This window comes from Thamnophis elegans, chromosome 2 (genome assembly GCF_009769535.1).
Source record: "Thamnophis elegans isolate rThaEle1 chromosome 2, rThaEle1.pri, whole genome shotgun sequence".
Classification (NCBI taxonomy): domain Eukaryota; kingdom Metazoa; phylum Chordata; class Lepidosauria; order Squamata; family Colubridae; genus Thamnophis; species Thamnophis elegans.
In genome coordinates this window covers 156026365-156045354 of record NC_045542.1, presented here as the reverse complement: position 1 = coordinate 156045354, position 18990 = coordinate 156026365, and the positions used below count along the sequence as shown (strand labels likewise).

Here is an 18990-nt window from a genome sequence, read left to right as displayed (position 1 = left end):
GCCATGCCCACCTGGCTGCTTTGAGTCATCATAGCCTTACCTGCAACTGGCCCTTTGTGGGCAACCATAATGGTCATGTTGTCCTCAATGCAATTGAGTTGGACCCCTCTGGTTTACAGAGTCAGCATACAGCCCCCAACAATCTTGTGTTCTCATTTTACCAATCTCAGAAAGATTACCAGTTTTGAGGAAGAATTGGACAAGAAATGAACATAATTAGCAAGCCCGGGAAGCCTGATTAGCTTCTAAATTAAACAAAAGCAAGAATCGTCTTTTTGGAATTCCCAGATCATCCAAATCCCATCAACCTTGCTAGAAGGACCCTCTATTTGCAGAGCAAGTACATGTTAAATGTGGAGGCTTTGCATCTTGCCATTTGCAATATATGGAGTTTATTGGTTTCTGTATTAAGGTTTCTTTGCTGCAAACCGTGTGGAATAACCATGACTTGAGCTGCCAAATGGGATTTTCAAATTAAGTAAAAATGCCTACAAACATATTTATATTCCTCTTTATTATATGTAGAAATAACTCAAGTTGGCAAACATACTTGAGATCCAAGTTCCCTTTCTCTGGCCCAGCATGGCGGCTCCCCTTGACTCTGTGAGTGGGAATTATCTCACTGGGACAGAGAAAGGAAGCTCAGATTATAGACCTGCAGGCTAAAATATATGAAGAACAGCTACAGGACCTGGGCATGGCTAGTCTAGGGAAAACAAGAATCATGATAGCAGTCGTCCAATATTTGAGAGGCTGTCACAAAGAAGAGGGGGACAATCTATTTTCCAAAGGACCTGAAGGCCACAGTTGGAACAATGGATGGAAACGTATCAAGGAAAGATACAAACTAGAAATAAGGAGATATTCTCTGACAGTGAGAATAACCAATCAATGAAACAGCTCACCTTCAGAAGTTATGGGAGCTACACCACTGGAACCCCTGAAAAAGAGACTGGACTGCCCTGTGTCAGAAATGGTATAGGGTCCTCTGCTTGGTTTGGACTAGATGACCTACAAGGTCCCTTCCAATTTTATTATTCTATTCCTCCCTGATGTTTGATACGTGTTTCACTAAAAAAAATCATCCAAATATTACATGCTGAGGTACACTTACATAAGAGATAAGAAATTCAAGAGTCCTCTACAAACTTCAAATTTTGCCCCAAGTAGCATTTCTTGTGTAATAAGTGAGGAATTGTGAGCAAAACACTGTCCACAATCTAGGTATACAAATGGTTACTCTCCTATGTGTAACCTTACATGATTTAGAAGGCTAGTCCTAGTACTGAAATCTTTCCCACAATCTGGACATTCATACGGTTTCTCTCCTGTGTGAGTCCTCCGGTGTATCACCAAGTCATAATTCCGAGAGAAACATTTCCCACACTCAAGACACTCATATGGTTTTTCTCCTGTGTGAGTCCTTCGGTGTATCACCAAGTCATAATTCCGAAAGAAACATTTCCCACACTCAAGACACTTATATGGTTTTTCTCCTGTGTGAGTCCTCTGATGTAACACCAGCTTTGAATTATGCAGAAAACTTTTCCCACAATCCAGACACTCATACAGTCTCCTTTCTTTGTGAGTTTTCTGGTGTTTCACCAGTTCAGTCTTGCAACTGAATTCCCCCCCACACTCTGGACATTCATACAATTTCTCTCCTTTGTGCGTCTTCAGGTGTATCACCAGGTCAGAATTCCAACTGAAACCTTTCCCACAATCCAGGCACTCATATGGTTTTTCTCCCGTGTGAGTTTTCTGGTGTCTCACCAGGTGGGAGGACTGACGGAAACTTTTCCCACAATCTGGACATTCATATGGTTTCTCACCCGTGTGAGTCCTCTGGTGAATCACCAAGTTTGAATTTTGAAAGAAACTTTTCCCACAAAACAGACACTCATTTAATTTTTCTCCTGTGTGAGTCAACTGGTGCATCATCAGGTTAGAATTCCGTGTGAAAATTTTACCACAATCCAGACATTTATACAGTTTGTCCCCTGTGTGAGTTCTCTGGTGTACCACCAAGTCAGAATTCCGATGGAAGCTTTCCTCACAATCTGCACATCTATATGGTTTCTCTCCCGTGTGAATCCTCTGGTGTTTCACCAGGTAGGAATTCTGACTGAAACTTTTCCCACAATCACATTTATATGGTTTCTCTTCGGTATGTGTCTTTTGATGTTTCACCATGTCAGAATTGCGAGTGAAATGTTTCCCACAATCTGCACACTTATATGGTTTCTCTCCCGTGTGAATCCTCTGGTGTATCACCATGTCAGAATTCCTAGTGAAATGTTTCCCACAATCTGGACACTCATATGGTTTCTCTCCTGTGTGAGTCCTCTGGTGTTTCACCAGGTGGGAATTTTGTATGAAATGTTTACCACATTCCAGACACTTATATGGTTTTTCTCCTGTGTGAATCCTCTGATGTATCACCAGCTCAGAATTCGAATTTAATCCTTTTCCACAATCTGAACATTCAAACGGTTTCAGTCCTGTGTGATTCCCATAGTGTTTCACCAAGTACGAATTATCACTGAAACTTTTCCCACAATCTGGACACTCATATGGTTTTTCTCCTGTGTGAGTCCTCTGATGTTTCACCAGGTTGGAATTCCAAGAGAAGCCTTTCCCACAATCAGGACACTCATATGGTTTTTCTCCAGTGTGAGTCCTCTGATGTACTTCCAACTCAGAATTCCAATTGAAACCTTTCCCACAATCCGGGCACTGATATGGTTTTTCTGCTGTGTGAGTCCTTTGATGTTTCACCAGGTTTGAATTCCGAGAGAAACCTTTTCCACAATCAGGACACTCATATGGTTTCTCTCCACTGTGAGTCCTCTGATGTACTTCCAACTCAGAATTCCAATTGAAACCTTTCCCACAAGCTGGGCACTTATATGGTTTTTCTCCTGTGTGAATCCTTTGATGTATCACGAGCTTGAAATTCTCCTTGAAGTTTTTCCCACAATCTGGACACTCATATGGTCTCTCTCCCACGTGAGTCCTCTGATGTATCACGAGGTCAGAATTCCGAGAGAAGCTTTCCCCACAATCAGGACATTCAAAAGGTTTCTGGCCAGGGTGAGTCCTCTGATGTTTCACTAGGTTAGAATTCCGAGAGAAACCTTTCCCACAATCAGGACACTCATATGGTTTCTCTCCAGTGTGAGTCCTCTGATGTATTTTCATCTCAGAATTCCAATTGAAACCTTTCCCACAATCTGGGCACTTATATGGTTTTTCTCCTGTGTGAATCCTCCGATGTATCACAAGGTAGGAATTCTCCTTGAAGCTTTTCCCACAATCTGGACACTCATATGGTCTCTCCCCCATGTGAATCCTCTGATGTATCACCAGGTCAGAATTCCGGGTGAAGCTTTCCTACAATCAGGATATTCAAAAAGTTTATTTCCCAGTGTCAGTCCTCTTGTGTCTCACCATATTGGTGTTCATGCATAATAATTTGTTGCATTGGAAGCATTGGTAGAGTTTCTCTTCGGTATGGATCCTTTCATGAATTATGAGGAATGTTTTCCGAGTAAAGTTTTTACCACACTCCAAACATTTGTATTGCTTTTCACTGGATGGATCATGTCGCGCATAATCAGGTGTGACCTGCAATATGTGTTTTTCACACAATAGGTAATCTCTGGGGGTTTTCCAACACCGATATTCTTGGATTCTTGAGAAGGCCAAAAATATTTCTGATCTCTTACTTGGAGGTTCTTTGATTCAAACCACTCTTTCCTTCCGTAAATGCTTTCATTAATGTCTGCCCATTTTGGCTATCTGGACCTTTTTGTTCCCACTGACTTCCAGTTATTTCCACTTTTTCTTCATTTGGATATTTTCTTCCTTGACTGTTCATGTAATGTCTTCTTGTGTTCCGTATATTGTATTTACTCCGACTCAAAACTTTGTTCTTGTTATTCTCTCCCTTATCTCTCATTTGCGGAGGAAGAAGACTTTTTACACTTTCAAGAGGAATTGAAAAAATATTTTGACTGACATTTTGAATTTTAATGCTGCTTCTCATTCTCTGTTGTCCAGCGTGATGTCCTTGGCATCCTCTTTCTCTATAAGGTTCACAGTAATGGGTTAGCTTCATGAATGTTTAAAAATGGCTGCAGGACCTGTGAAAGCAGCAAAAAAAATCCCATTAGCAGGAAAAACCAAAATTCTGTTTTAACACATAATATTAATTATGATTCATTTTGGCATATAGAAGATTAGCAAGATCCAAGTTCAAATATTGACTTGATCATAAGATTGTCTTTTTCAATCAATCTATCAATCAATCACTCCGAATAATGCTGGAAGGGACCTAGGAGGTCTTGTAGTCCAGCCCCCTGTTCAAGCAGGAGCAGGATATATCATTACACGATAAATTTTTGGCTTGGTTAATTACTCATGTACGCAGGCACACAGGAATAACACACCTACACATTTATGTATGTAGACCAGTGGTAGTCAACCTGGTCCCTACCGCCCACTAGTAGGTGTTCCAGCTTTCATGGTGGGCGGTAGGAGTTTGCTGTAACTCTGCTTTATAAATTGTATAAGGTAAAGTTATTTCCCTACTTTATAAATCACCATTATTGTGGAACTGGTGGGCGGTTAGAAAATTTTACTGCTAACAGAGATACAAAAGTGGGTGGTAGGTATAAAAAGGTTGACTACCCCTGATGTAGACAATCGATGTGCATTTGCTCATATTTTTCATCTAAATCCAGAAATCTGGGGCCATTAATAGATGACTTGGTGACCAAATCCTATGCAAAATTTACAACATCCGTTTTGCCCATGAAACTCCTCACCTGCCAGGAAAATATAGTACAGTATAGCCTTTATTGTCATTGTACATCCTTTCAATAAAACAACAGGTCAATAAAATAATCAAGTGTTAGGTGAAAGCTAAGCGATTTGGGCGGGTAAGAAATATGAAATGAAGACTTTTTAAATCTCCCAAATCTCCAAGCTGCAGTTTTAAATCAAGCAGCATAAAGATAATAAAATTCAGGGAGAGAAAGAATAGGCAGCAAAAGCCACCATGTTTCAGCCTCGTTGCTTCCTCTGCTTCCAGGCCGTGGAGGAAGCCAAAGGGCCCGGCTTGCTCTCGGCTTCTCCTCCGACCTTCCCTCCACTCACCTCCCAGGAGCCGCTTCGACCCTCTAAGCAGCACAAGAGGCTCCGCCGACACCTCCCTCCTCTCCTGGTGACCCGGAAGAGGAAGTTCCTCTGCCCTTCTCCTCACCTCCACATCATCGCTAGCAATGGAATACTCTATCGTTTCCACCCGTTCAATCTCAGCCACTGCCCCTTCCCTAGATTAGCGCTGTCGCCGCTCTACCATTCCCGCTTTGTAGGCCTCTGTAGACCGCCATCTAGCGACGGGGGCAGAAGAAAACGCTCTTTCTTCCCACAGACGTTTGCAAGATGTTCTTATTGATTCCGTGCTTCCTTCTGTGCCATCAATTCCTATTCGAGTCCCACCGAGCTCATCGATAGCTTCCCCTCCTCCCCGGGCTCCATCCCCAAACCTTTTCTTTCAGGTTCTTCCAAGGACAATGAATGAGGGCATTCATTGTCCTTGGAGCTGAGCCCAAAGCTTCTTTTTCCAGAAGGGCAATTAAACCAAAGGAAAGATCCCTTTGGGGCTGGAAATGATGTGGAAATGGGAAGGAAGTACACCTCTGTTAGTTTGTTTTTCCTCTTGGTGTGTGTGTGTGCATAACAACCCCTCAAAACTTCTCTCTGCAACTTACCGTATTTTTCAAAGTATAAGATGCACCAAGATTTTTAAGAGACAAAGTTTTTGCACTCTGCAGACCTCCCCAAAACGGCCTCGTTTTTCACAAAAATGGGCCCATTTTTGTCAAAAAAAGGGACATGCATAGCCTTTAGGAGGCTTGTAGAGTGCTGCTGGGGGCAAAAACGAGCAAAAAACGGCTGTTTTTTAGAAGCACTCTATAAGCCTCCTAAAGGCTATGCACAGCCATTTTTGCAAAGGGGGCAGGGTTTTGGGAGGCCAAAAATGCTGTATTCAGTGTTTAAGATGCACCCAGATTTTCACCCTCTTTTTTGAGGGAAAAAGGTCTGTCTTATACTCCGAAAAATACAGTAACTGAAGCTGTAAGAAGGAAGCTTGATCCCTTGTCTCTGCTGGGATTTTCTTTTACTTCCATGTTTAACTAACAAACATCCTATTGGTGCCCCATCCCCGCTTAGCAATGGAAAGTTTGGCAGCAACTGCTGACTTTTGACCATTTTTCACACTTACCACCATTGCAGCATCCCAAAGGTCAAGTGATCAAAATGGGGACACTTGGCAATTGACTCACATTTGTGACAGTTGCAGTGCCCTGGGGTCATGTGATCCCCTTTTGTGACTTGAGCTGGAGCACAAATTGGAGCTCCACCTGGACTCCCAGTTCCTGACTGGGATCATGGTTGTGGGAGATGTTTTGCACAGACTCATCTAGTGCACCAATTGTTCCCTTTCCCGGACTGTGAGGCCTTGCACAATGGTTCATTCATTCCTTGGTCACTTCCTGTTTTGGATTACAATCCTGGGTCCCCCAGAAACTTCAACTGCTCCAGAACGCAACACACACATGTGCGCACACAGTAATGGGAGTCCCTAGACTGCCCGTGTAACACCTTTGTAGTGCGAGCTGCACTGGATTCTTTTAAGGTGCAACTGAAAATGCTGACCATTACATTTAACACTATTTGTTTATTAAAGAAATAGCAATAGAATTATATACCACTCCACAGTGTTTTATAGCACTAAATAGTTTGCAGTGTCAGAATATTGCCCCCACCCCAATATAGCTCCTCATTTTATCAATCTTAGAAGGACGGAAGGCTGAGTGAACCTCGAGCTCTGTCAAGATCAACTTCCAGGCTGTAGGCAGTCAGCAATACCACAGTCTAACCACTGAACCAACAGACCACCTGTCATTATTGTCCCATCTTTATTTTTGCATCTATCTGTTCTTCCAGATCGGATGGCCAAGCTCCTAGCTTTTTACCTTAAATATTGCCATCTGATAGGAGCTAGGAAGAGAGCCTTCTCCACTGCAGACCTTGACCTGCAAGAGAATCTTCCCCCTGAAGTTTGGCAGGCCTTTATGCTCCTAGTCTTCCGTAAAGGAAAGAAGTAGCTTTTCCTCTGAGTGCTGGGATAAGAAAAAGCACCTGCATATCAGAAGCTTGATTTTGTACCTGGGTATGGTTTAAATGCATTTGGTTTTAATACAGTTAAGTTAATTACTGATTAGAAGCAGGCCAGAGTTTGTTATTATATGGATGGCTACACAAATATTTTGAATAAATCAGAGGAAAGAGATGAATCCCAAACATGGCCCCACTTAGGCTCCCTATGTGCAAGTTGGTTGAGGCACTGATGTTCTACACATTTCTTTTAATTACCAAATGTATATGCCGCAATTACTGTGGTTAACTACTCCAATTTAACACTTGGAAAGCACCTTCGGGACATCCTTGCAAGGAGAAAGATTACCAGCTCTGAGCAAGAATGGCATCAGGCACGAACATAATTAGTAAGGCCAGGAGGACTGGTTAACTTCCAATTTGAAGAAAAGCAAAAATCATCTTTTTGCAATTCCCAGACCATCAAATGGCCATCAACCTTGATACCCATGCCTTCTACTTGCAGGGCAGGTGCATGTTAAGTGTGGGGATTTTGCATTTTGCAATATATGGTGCTTATTGGTTTCTGTATTAAGGTTTTATTGGTGCAAACCGTGCAGTCACCATTAGTTGGGCTGCCATATACATTTTCATGCTAAATAAAAATAGAAAACAGAATAACAGAGTTGGATGAGACCGTGGAGGTCTTCTAGTCCAACCCCTGTTCAAGCAGGAGACCCTAAATAATTGTGGTATGTACATACACACATATATGTTTCTATCCCCCTGTACTATATGTAGAAATAACTCAAGGCAATAGACATACCTAATGGAGCTCTAAACTCCCTTTCTCTGTTCCAGCAATGGCAGTTCCCTTTGACTCTGTGAAAGGGAACGGCCACACTGGGCCCAAGAAAGGAAGCTCAGAACAAAGAAAGGAAAGAGAAAAGAAGAAGAAAGAAAAAGGAAGCTCAGATGGGATTAGAGAAAGGAAAGAAAAAGGAAGAAGAAAGCAAAAGGAAGTCCAGATCAAAGTAGAAGCCTGCAGGCTAAAACATATGAAGAAGTTACATGAAATGAACATGGCTTGTCTAGTGAACTTTGTGTGAAACCCTGTCTGCAATCTGGGAGTTTGAATGATTACTCCCCTATGTGTAACCTTACATGATTTATAAGGCTAGACCTAGTACTGAAATCTTTCCCACAATCCGGACATTCAAACGGTCTCTCTCCTGTGTGAGTCCTCTGGTGTTCCACCAGATGGGAATTCTGCCTGAAACCTTTCCCACAAGCGGGACACTGATATGGTTTTTCTCCTGTGTGAGTTCTCTGGTGTATCACCAAATTGGAACTCTTACTGAAAGTTTTCCCACAATACAAACACTCATATGGTTTTTCTCCTGTGTGGGTCTTCTGGTGCTTCCCAAGTTCAGACTTGCAACTGAAAGTTTTCCCACATTCTGAACACTCATATGGTTTCTCTCCTGTGTGAGTACGCTTGTGTATCACCAGGCAGGAATTCTGACTGAAACTTTTCCCACAATCACTACATTTATACGGTTTCTCTCCCGTGTGTGTCCTATGGTGTTCGACTAGGTTGGAATTCCAACTGAAACTTTTCCCACAAGCCAGGCACTCATACGGTTTTTCTCCTGTGTGAGTCCTCTGGTGTTTCACCAGGTGGGAATTCTGACTGAAACTTTTCCCACAATCCGGACATTGATATGGTTTTTCTCCAGTGTGAGTCCTCTGGTGTATCATCAGATTGGAATTCTGACTGAAACCTTTACCACAATCCGGACATTGAAATGGTTTTATTCCTGTGTGAGTTCTCTGGTGTATCACCAGGCAGGAATTCAAACTGAAACTTTTTCCACAATCACTGCATTTATACGGTTTCTCTCCTGTGTGTATTCTGTGGTGTTCCACCAGCTGGGAAGACTGCCTGAAACTTTTTCCACAATCCAGGCACTGATATGGTTTTTCTCCTGTGTGAGTCCTCTGGTGTTTCACCAAGTAGGAACTCTGACTGAAACGTTTCCCACAATCCAGGCACTGATATGGTTTTTCTCCTGTGTGAGTTCTCTGGTGTATCACCAGATTGGAATTCAGACTGAAACATTTCCCACAAACAGAACATTTATAAGGTTTCTCTCCTGTGTGTGTGGTCTGGTGTTCCACCAGGTGGGAATTTTGACTGAAACTTTTCCCACAAACAGGACATTCAAAGAGTTTCTCCCCAGTGTGAGTCCTCTTGTGTCTCACCAGATTAGAAGGAATGCTAAATCTTTTGTCACATTGGGAGCATTGATAGAGCTTCTCTCCAGTATGGATTCTTCCATGAATCATGAGGAAGCTTTTCCGAGAAAAGCTTTTTCCGCATTCCAAACATTTGTATGGCTTTTCACTGGATGGATCCTGTTGACCAGAATCAGTCGTGATCTGCAATCTGTGTTTTTCCCACATTAGGCAGTCTGCAGAGGTTTTTCAACACTGATATGCTTGGATTCTTGAGGCGGCAAAAAATATTTATGATCTCTTGCCTGGTGGTTGTTTGGTTCAATCATTCTTTCCTTCCTGAAAGGCTTTCATTAATGCCTGCCAATTTTGGCTATATATGGAACCTTTTTCTTCCTACTGACTTCACGTTGTTCTTCACTTTTTCTTTATTTAAATATTATCCTCCTTGATTTCCCATTCAATTTTTTTCCCCGTTCCATTTGCTCTATTTTTTCAGTTGAAAATGTTGTTCTTGTTATTTTTCCCCTCGTCTCTCATCTGCTTTTTTAAACTTTCCAGAGGAATTGGAAAATATTTTGAATGATGGTTTATTTTGCACTTTAATGCTGCATCTCATTCTGTGTTGTCCAGAGTGCTCTTCCTGGCACCCTCTCTCTCTGTAAGATTAATATGAATGCATTAGTTTCATTATTGTTTAAAAAATGGCTGCAGGACAAATAAAAGCAGCAAAAGAAAACACAACACCCCATCCCATATATTAACATGGAAAAACAAACACTACAATTCTATTTTAACCTCTGATATTAATTATGATTGATTTGGCATACAGAAGCCTAACAAGATCCAAGTTCAAATATTGACACTGTTGGGAGTATACTCCTAGTGTTGGGTAGGCAATATATATATGTCTACAACAACAAATGGTCGTTGTTGCTTTAAATGAGTGGATGTACTTAACAGCTGTAATTAACTTTACTACAAGAAGGAATCAAGAGAGCTCTCTCTGCTTGTCCTATGCTTGATGACTGGAATGTGAACTGCGACTGTAAGCCATTGTTTGTTCTTTGAATTGTGTTTGGACTAATATCTACTATCTACTATCACTGCTTGTAAAGCAATTATCAGTAGTAAAGCTACTTGTTTTTACTAGCAGTGTCTGAGACTCTATTCTTGTGTTTCTTCTACTAGGAACTTTCTTTCTCTCTAGCTGTACATTCTGCTGCACTACTTTCTGTCTCCCAACAGAGATACCCCTAACAGACACCTTCATAAAATTCTCTTTTTCAATCTATCAGTCAATCAGAATACGGTTGAAAGGGACCTTGGAGGTCTTCTAGTCCAGGTCCCTCCTCAAGCAGATGTATAATATTCCACTTAAATTATTGACTTGGGTAAATACACTCAAGTAAGGACGCATATGAGCACAAAAATATACACGTGTGGATAATGTAGACAATCTATGCATATCTCGATATGCAAAATGTCCCCAAATATCTCAAAATACATTTGCTCAAATTGTTTGATCTAAGTTTAGAAAGGGGGGGAGGGGACACTAATAGATGAAAAGGTGCCATATTCCTATTCAAAATATAAAGCGTCTGTTTTGCCCATTAAACTCCTCGCTTCCCAGGAAAACCAGATGTCAATAATAAATCACAAGAAATCAAAAGGTAGGTGAAAGCTGGTGTTTAAAATGGGCGTTAGAGAAATATGAAATAAATGCTATTTTTAAATCTCCCAGCAGAAAATCACAGGCAGAAGTTTTAAATCGTGCAGCCCCAGAGGAATAAGATTTGGGGAAGGAAAGAATATGCAGCAGCAGCCCATATGTTTCATCATTGCCCCTTCGCTGCTTCCAGGCCGTGGAGGAAGCCAAAAGGCCCGACTTTCTCCCGGCTTCTCCTCCGACCTTCCCTCCACTCACCTCCCAGGAGCCGCTTCGACCCTCCAAGCGGCACAAGAGGCTCGGCCGATGCCATTATCCTCCCGTGGGTGAGCCGGAAGAGGAAGTTTCTCTGCCATTCGCCTCCTCGTCTGTCTGTCTCTCCCCATCCGATCTAGCAATCCACTACTCTAATGTTTCAACCCGTTCAATCTCAGCCTCTCCCGCTTCCCTAGAATAGCTCAGTCGCCACTGGACCGAGTATTATTTCTCTATAGCGCGCCATCTAGCGACATAAGGCGGAAGAACATGCTCGTTCCACCTTAAAGCGTTTGAAGATGTTCTTATTGACATCAAGTCCTATTCGACTCCAATGGAGCTCATCGATAGCTTTTCTCCCTGAGGCTCCATCCCCAAAACTTTTCTTTCAGGTCCCCCGAGAGGGCATCCATTGTCCCTGGAGCTGAGCCCGAAGCTGCCTTTGCGAGAAACAGCAACTGAACCAAAGGAAAGCTCCCTCTGGGGGGCTAGAAATGAGAACGAGAGAGTAGGCCTCCCTTGGTTTTGATAGCTTTTTTTCCTTGGATTTGTGTGTGTGTGCGCGTGCAGGATAACTCCCCAAAACCTGCCTCTGCCACTTAGAGAAGCTGTAAGGCTGAAACTTGACCCCTTGTCTCTCCTGTGATTTTAGTTTCTTTTACTGACCAGCATAGCATATCCTGCTGGTGCTCCATCCCTTCTTAGCAATGGAAAGTCTGGCACCAATTGTCTATGGGGATTCTCAGTCAGCCAGGTCATGATTTCAATGGATTTCTGGGAAAAATACAGGAAGCATTTCGTTTCAATTTGACAACACAGGACAAGAGAGACTCACCACCAACAGCCTGCGCCTGTCTTGAAACAGCGAAGGGACACAAGACAGAAAACATCCTGCGGCCAGGAAGTCTCTACACCCACTTGCACTACTCAGGTGAGCCTGAGGACATAGATAAACCTCCAGGTGGCCTCAAAGTTTCCCCAAAAGAATGCAAATGACCAGCTGTCTGCAAGGACTGGGAATCCTTCCACCACCACCCCCAGCATCCAGTCAGACCTGAAGAAGCTTCTTGGATAAGAAGAGAAACGTCTTCAAAGACAAGCCACAAAATCCAGTTGTCTCCCGATGAAGCAGCTCTTGTCAGGGTTCCAAGTAACAGACCCAATGCAATCAAAACTCCGAAGCCAAACTGCTCCTCAAAGATTTATTAGGCAGGTCATATTGGCACATCTGGTTTTCCTCACCCACATTACAAATCAAAATTCTTTCCCCCACCCCAGTCCACGTGTCCGTCACATGGTCCAGCCAGGTCACACTCCCAACTCCAGCTGGTTTCAGTCCATGCCTTCCCAGCACCTGTTGAGAACGTCCTTGGTTCCCAGGAGAATGAATTTTATTTTGGCTACAGATCCCCGGATGTCTCTATTCTCCTCTTTTGTTCCCACAGCTCCAAGGAGCCTTGCTGGGGCAGCCATGTAGTTTCCAAAATGGCTTCAGGGTTGATAGCACTAACACTAATTGCCGTTGCAATCTGAGAACCACCCATACTCTTTTCCATTTCAGGAGATGGCTGGAAGAGTAATTTCCCCCTTTCTGGACAGTTGGCATCCTTGATGGCTTTATGCCTTCATCATCAGTTTTCTATGCATAATAAAATCATGAGAGGTCTTCCTAGTGGGGGAGTTTGGTCAAATCTTTTTTTAGACCACATTAACAATAGTAATACAAATAAATATGTATTATTCTATTCTTCCAACTTCAACAATATTGGGCTCTTTCCATAATCCTTTATCATTTTTCCAATAATTCATTTAAACATAAATAACATTTCTTTGTGCCCTGTATTTATTATCCCCTGCTAAGTACTATCATTTAATATCTTAAGAGTTGCTCATTATTCCACCCTAGCTTCAATATTCCGAATGTGTAGGGTTATTAATAACGCCAAGTATTAACAATATTAGATCAGTCCTAGGAGTGTATCTCAAACCCCACAATTTCTAATCCTTACTATTTTAAATTCACAGTATACTTCAGCACACTATTGATATTGTTAATGCAATTAAATTATCTAATCCTAAATTCCCACCTATTAAACTTAACTTATTGGGGTTGTATATTGTCTATTAATGTATATACTACTATTTTACCTATATATATTTTCCCATTTTATTAATATATTTTCTCATCCATCATCTTTTAACCTCTTTGAAATTCCATCGTTTATCAACTTTTTAGTCAGCCTTTTATCTCTCTTTCTTAGAATCTTGTATCTCTTTTTTGATTTTTTTTTTTGTACCTACTGAACTTTCTTTTCTGAGTAGCTTTTGTCACTTTCTGCTGTGCTACTTAAACATTCATCCACAAAGGTTCCCTTTTTTTTGTTCCGTTCTATAATACATTTTTGAAATCTTATGATTGTCTTCTACTTATTAATCCTTCCTCCTCTTTATTTTTTATTTCTTGTATCTCATTTTATTTTTTCCCTTCCACTGCTTTTTCCAATTCTTCATCAATTTCTTGGATGTCATGTTCTTCTTTCCCTCCAGATGTTAACTAACTTCTACATTCCTTTCTGTATCCTTAAACAATCCCTTTATCTCCTTATCGTCTTTTAAATATTCACACATGCTTTTTATCAGAGCTATTAATTCTTCATACATCTCGAATGTTTCTTGAAAATCCACTTTAAAGTAATTTGATAAGTCACATCCACTGTGACTCTGGCAGCAACTACCTCTGCCTTTTTCCTTTTTAACTTTGTTTTTTCTTTTCATCATGATAGTGGTGAGGCCCTGCCTTCCCTGACTGCACGTCTCTGCACCCTGCATATCAGACATTAATACAATTGAGCGAGATATTTCACGAGAAGAGTCCTCCACTCCTCTGCTCGCAATACAATACCTTCTGCTACCAGACTTGAGACTTTGGCCTTAGACAATTTACAACTACGCTGCCTTCGGTCTGACCTAAGCGTAGGACATCAAATTATCTGCTACAATTTCCTACCTGTCAATGACTACTTTAGCTACAACCAAAACAATACATGAGCACACAATAGATACACCGCTTCAAACTCGATTGCCAAAAATATGACTTCAGCAACAGAGTGGTCAATGCCTGGAATGCATTACCTGACTCTGTGGTTTCTTCCTCAAAACTTTAACCTTAGACTGTCTACTGTCGACCTCACCCCATTCCTAAGATGTCTGCAAGGGGCGTGCATAAGCGCACCAATGTGCCTACCGTCCCTGGCCTAAGATTCCCTTTCATTTGTATCCATTTCATGTATTCAAAATCATGTTTATACTTATATATGTTATCTAATACATGCTTGATGAAATAAATAAATAAATAAATAAATAAATAAATAAATAAATAAATAAATAAATAAAAAAAATGTTTGATGACATTCCACCCAAAAGGCAAATATATTACTAAATGGGGAAAGTACAGAGGCCTTTAAAATAATGAAAGGAGTAAGGCAGGGATGCCCACTATCACCTCTGCTCTTCATCCTGACGCTTGAAAGTCTTTTAATAATAATTAGACAAAATTCGGAGATAAGAGGAACTAAAATTAAAAAAGAGGAATATAAAATCCAGGCTTTTGCAGACAATTTAGTATTCATTATAGAAGACCCACTAGAAACAGGAAATAGCTTAATGCGAGAACTAGGAAAATATGGAGATGTAGCAGGGTTAAAGATTAATAGAGAAAAGACTAAAATGATAACTAAAAATTTGAAGGAAGAACAAAATAAAGAATTAGAAAGAATAATAGGACTGCAAGTGACAAAGAAAGTTAAATATCTTGGAATATGGCTAACTGCAAAGTGCTCAACTATAAAAAAAATAATTATACAAAATTAGTGCAACAAATAAAAAAAGATCTAGAACTATGGGGGAAACTACAACTAACATTATTAGGGAAAATAGTGATAAAAATGAATGTACTACCCAGACTATTATACCTATTTCAAACAATCCCCATAAAATTAGGATTTTTTTTTTTACTGAATTGAATAAGATTATATTAAAATTTATATGGCAAGGGAAGAAAGCCAGGATAAAGTTGAAAGCTCTACAGGATGACAGAAGCAGAGGTGGTATGGGACTCCCGGACTGGGAGCTTTATTACAAAGCAGCAGCACTAACATGGATCAGGGACTGGATAAATTTAAAAAATAAAAGAATACTAACATCAGAGGGCCATTATTTGCAAATGGGATGGCATTTTTTCCTATGGGAAGAGGGTAAAAAGAAACAAAAATACTTTCACAGACACTATATTAGAGATGCACTGATACAGGTCTGGAATAAAATTAGAGAAAAGCATTACATGAAAATCCCGACATGGCTTTCTACTATGGAAACCATGACACATCCCAATACACTAGATCTATTGAAGATCGTTAGATATAGTGAAATTTTAGACAGCCAAGGGAATTTGAAAACAAATCCAGAATTAAAGGAGCAAAATATAAATATAGATTGGTGGCCATATCTCCAACTACAATCGAGATAGAAAAAAGATGTAAAAGGATATGGAATATACACAGTATTACAACAAATAAATAAAATTTTAATTGGCCCGGAAAATAAATTCGTAACGAAAATTTACAAATATTTATTAGAAGTAACATTAGAAGAAGAAAAAGTTAAAGGTACATGATAGCGTGGGCCAAAAACTTTGGTTACAACATAGATCTAGTGGATTGGTAAAGAATTTGGAACACAAATTATAAACTAACACAATCAGCAGCACTTAAAGAAAATATATACAAAATGTTTTATCGTTGGCATTTATCACCAACAAGATTGGCTAAAATGTACCCAATCATGAAGCCGACCTGCTGGAAGTGTAAAAAAGTACAAGGGACCTATTATCACATATGGTGGACCTGCCCGGAAACACAAAAATACTGGATAAAAATTTGGAAATGGGTGCAAGAAATTACAGAACAACAGATAAAATACAAACCTGAAATCTTTCTACTGGGAATAATCAAAGGGAAATATACAAAGAAAATTAAGTACATATTAACACATCTGCTAACTACACCTAGAATAGCATTTCCCCAATGCTGGAAACAAAATAATACCCCCTCGGACGAATTAGTGATAAAAAAACCCTTGGATTGTGCAGAGATGGACAAATTAACACTGAAATTAAAGGATAAAGAAGACTCAGAATATTATGAAATTTGGAACAATTGGTACAAATGGCTGCAAAACAGGAACAAAATTAATTAAGCTGAAAAACAATATATATAAATATATATAGAACTGTGTATAAAGTGTGTAAATATAGAAGCGAAATATTATATACATGTACAGGTATGATGACATAACAATGTTGATGTAATGACTGTAACGATTGACTTCCCTTGTAGAAGGGAAAAATAATAAAAAAAAATCTGTTGATAAAAATAAACAAATGTTTGATGATAAAGAATAAGGCAAGAAATGAAAAGGTTCATTTTTCAACTAGGCTTCCAAAGAAAGAAGACAAATAAAATTCAAGATTCCTCTACAAACATCAAATTTTGCTTCATATGGAATTTCTTGTGTTCAGTAAGAGAGGAATTCCGTGGGAAACACTTCCCACAATCTGGACACTTGAATGGTTTCTCCCCTGTGTGTAACCTTACATGATTTATAAGGCTAGACCTACTACTGAAGTCTTTCCCACAAACTGGACACTCATATGGTTTCTCCCCTGTGTGAGTCTTCTGGTGTATCACCAGATGGGAATTCTGCCTGAAACTTTTCCCACAAGCTGGGCACTCATACGGTTTTTCTCCTGTGTGAGTCCTCTGGTGTTTCACCAGATGGGAATTCTGCCTGAAACTTTTCCCACAAGCTGGGCACTCATACGGTTTTTCTCCTGTGTGAGTCCTCTGGTGTTTCACCAGATGGGAATTTTGACTGAAACTTTTCCCACAAACGGGACATTCAAAGATTTTCTCCCCAGTGTGAGTCCTCTTGTGTCTCGCCAGATTAGAAGAAACGCTAAATCTTTTGTCACATTGGGAGCATTGATAGAGCTTCTCTCCAATATGGATTTTTCCATGAGTCACGAGGATGCTTTTCCGAGAAAAGCTTTTTCCGCACTCCAAACATTTGTATGGCTTTTCACTGGATGGATCCTGTTGAGCAGAATCAGTCATGATCTGCAATCTCTGTTTTTCCCACATTAGGCAGTCTGCAGAGGTTTTTCAACACTGATATGCTTGGATTCTTGAGGCGGCAAAAAATATTTATGATCTCTTGCCTGGTGGTTGTTTGGTTCAATCATTCTTTCCTTCCTGAAAGGCTTTCATTAATGCCTGCCAATTTTGGCTATACATGGAACCTTTTTTTTCCTACTGACTTCAAGTTGTTCCTCACTTTTTCTTTATTTGAATATTATCCTCCTTGATTTCCAATTTAATTTTTCCCCAGTTCTATTTGCTCTATTTTTTTCAGTTGAAAATGTTGTTATTTTTCCCCTTGTCTCTCATCTGCTGAGGAAGAAGAGTTTTTAAACTTTCCAGAGGAGTTGGAAAATATTTTGAATGATGGTTTATTTTGCACTTAATGCTGCTTCTCATTCTGTGTTGTCCAGAGTGCTCTTCCTGGCACCTTCTCTCTCTGTAAGATTAATATAAATGCGTTAGTTTCATTATTGCTTAAAAAATGGCTGCAGGACATATGAAAGCAGCAAAAGAAAACACAACACCCCATCCCATATATTAGCATGGAAAAATAAACATTACAATTCTATTTTAACCTCTGATATTAATTATGATTGATTTATAAATTTATAAAATTTGGGGAGGGAAAGAATATGCAGCAGCAGCCCATATGTTTCATCATTGCCCCTTCGCTGCTTCCACGCCGTGAAGGAAGCCAAGAGCCCGACTTTCTCCCGGCTTCTCCTCCCACCTTCCCTCCACTCACCTCCCAGGAGCCGCTTCGACCCTCCAAGCGGCACAAGAGGCTCCGCCGATGCCATTATCCTCCCGTGGGTGAGCCGGAAGAGGAAGTTTCTCTGCCATTCGCCTCCTCGTCTGTCTTTCTATCTAGCAATCCACTACTCTAATGTTTCAACCCCTTCAATCTCAGCCTCTCCCGCTTCCCTAGAATAGCTCAGTCCCCGCTGGACCGAGTGTTGTTTCTCTATAGCGCGCCATCTAGCGACATAAGGCGGAAGAACATGCTTGTTCTACCTTAAAGCGTTTGAAGATGTTCATATTGACATCAAGTCCTATTCGACTCCCATGGAGCTCATCGATAGCTTTTCTCCCTGAGGCTCCATCCCCAAAACTTTTCTTTCAGGTCCCCCGAGAGGACATTCATTGTCCCTGGAGCTGAGGCCGAAGCTGCCTTTGCCAGAAACGGCAACTGAACCAAAGGAAAGCTCCCTCTGGGGGGCTAGAAATGAGAACGAGCGAGTAGGCCTCCCTTGGTTTTGATAGCTTTTTTCCCTTGGATTTGTGTGTGTGCGGCATGCGCAGGATAACTCCCCAAAACCTGCCTCTGCCACTTAGAGAAGCTGTAAGGCTGAAAACTTGACCCCTTGTCTCTCCTGTGATTTTAAGTTTCTTTTACTGACCAGCATGGCATATCCTACTGGTGCTCCATCCCTTCCTAGCAATGGAAAGTCTGGCACCAATTGT

General features: G+C 40.7%; 1 protein-coding gene across 2 annotated transcripts; it reads right to left on the bottom strand.

The window, feature by feature from the left end:
* Positions 1–972: 972 nt before the first annotated feature.
* Positions 973–18341, bottom strand: LOC116504772 (zinc finger and SCAN domain-containing protein 2-like). Of its 2 annotated transcripts, XM_032211998.1 has the most exons (3): positions 11333–11496; positions 8327–10064; positions 973–3352 (listed from the first exon to the last, which is right to left on the bottom strand). In XM_032211998.1, the coding sequence occupies exons 2-3, from the start codon at positions 9631–9633 to the stop codon at positions 1237–1239; spliced, it is 3423 nt and encodes a 1140-aa protein (XP_032067889.1). In that variant the 5' UTR covers positions 9634–10064; positions 11333–11496; the 3' UTR covers positions 973–1236. The 2 variants fall into 2 exon arrangements, with proteins under 2 accessions (XP_032067889.1, XP_032067888.1); XM_032211997.1 differs by lacking the exons at positions 973–3352; positions 11333–11496 and adding an exon at positions 18272–18341 and having other exon boundaries at positions 7767–10064.
* Positions 18342–18990: the final 649 nt, after the last annotated feature.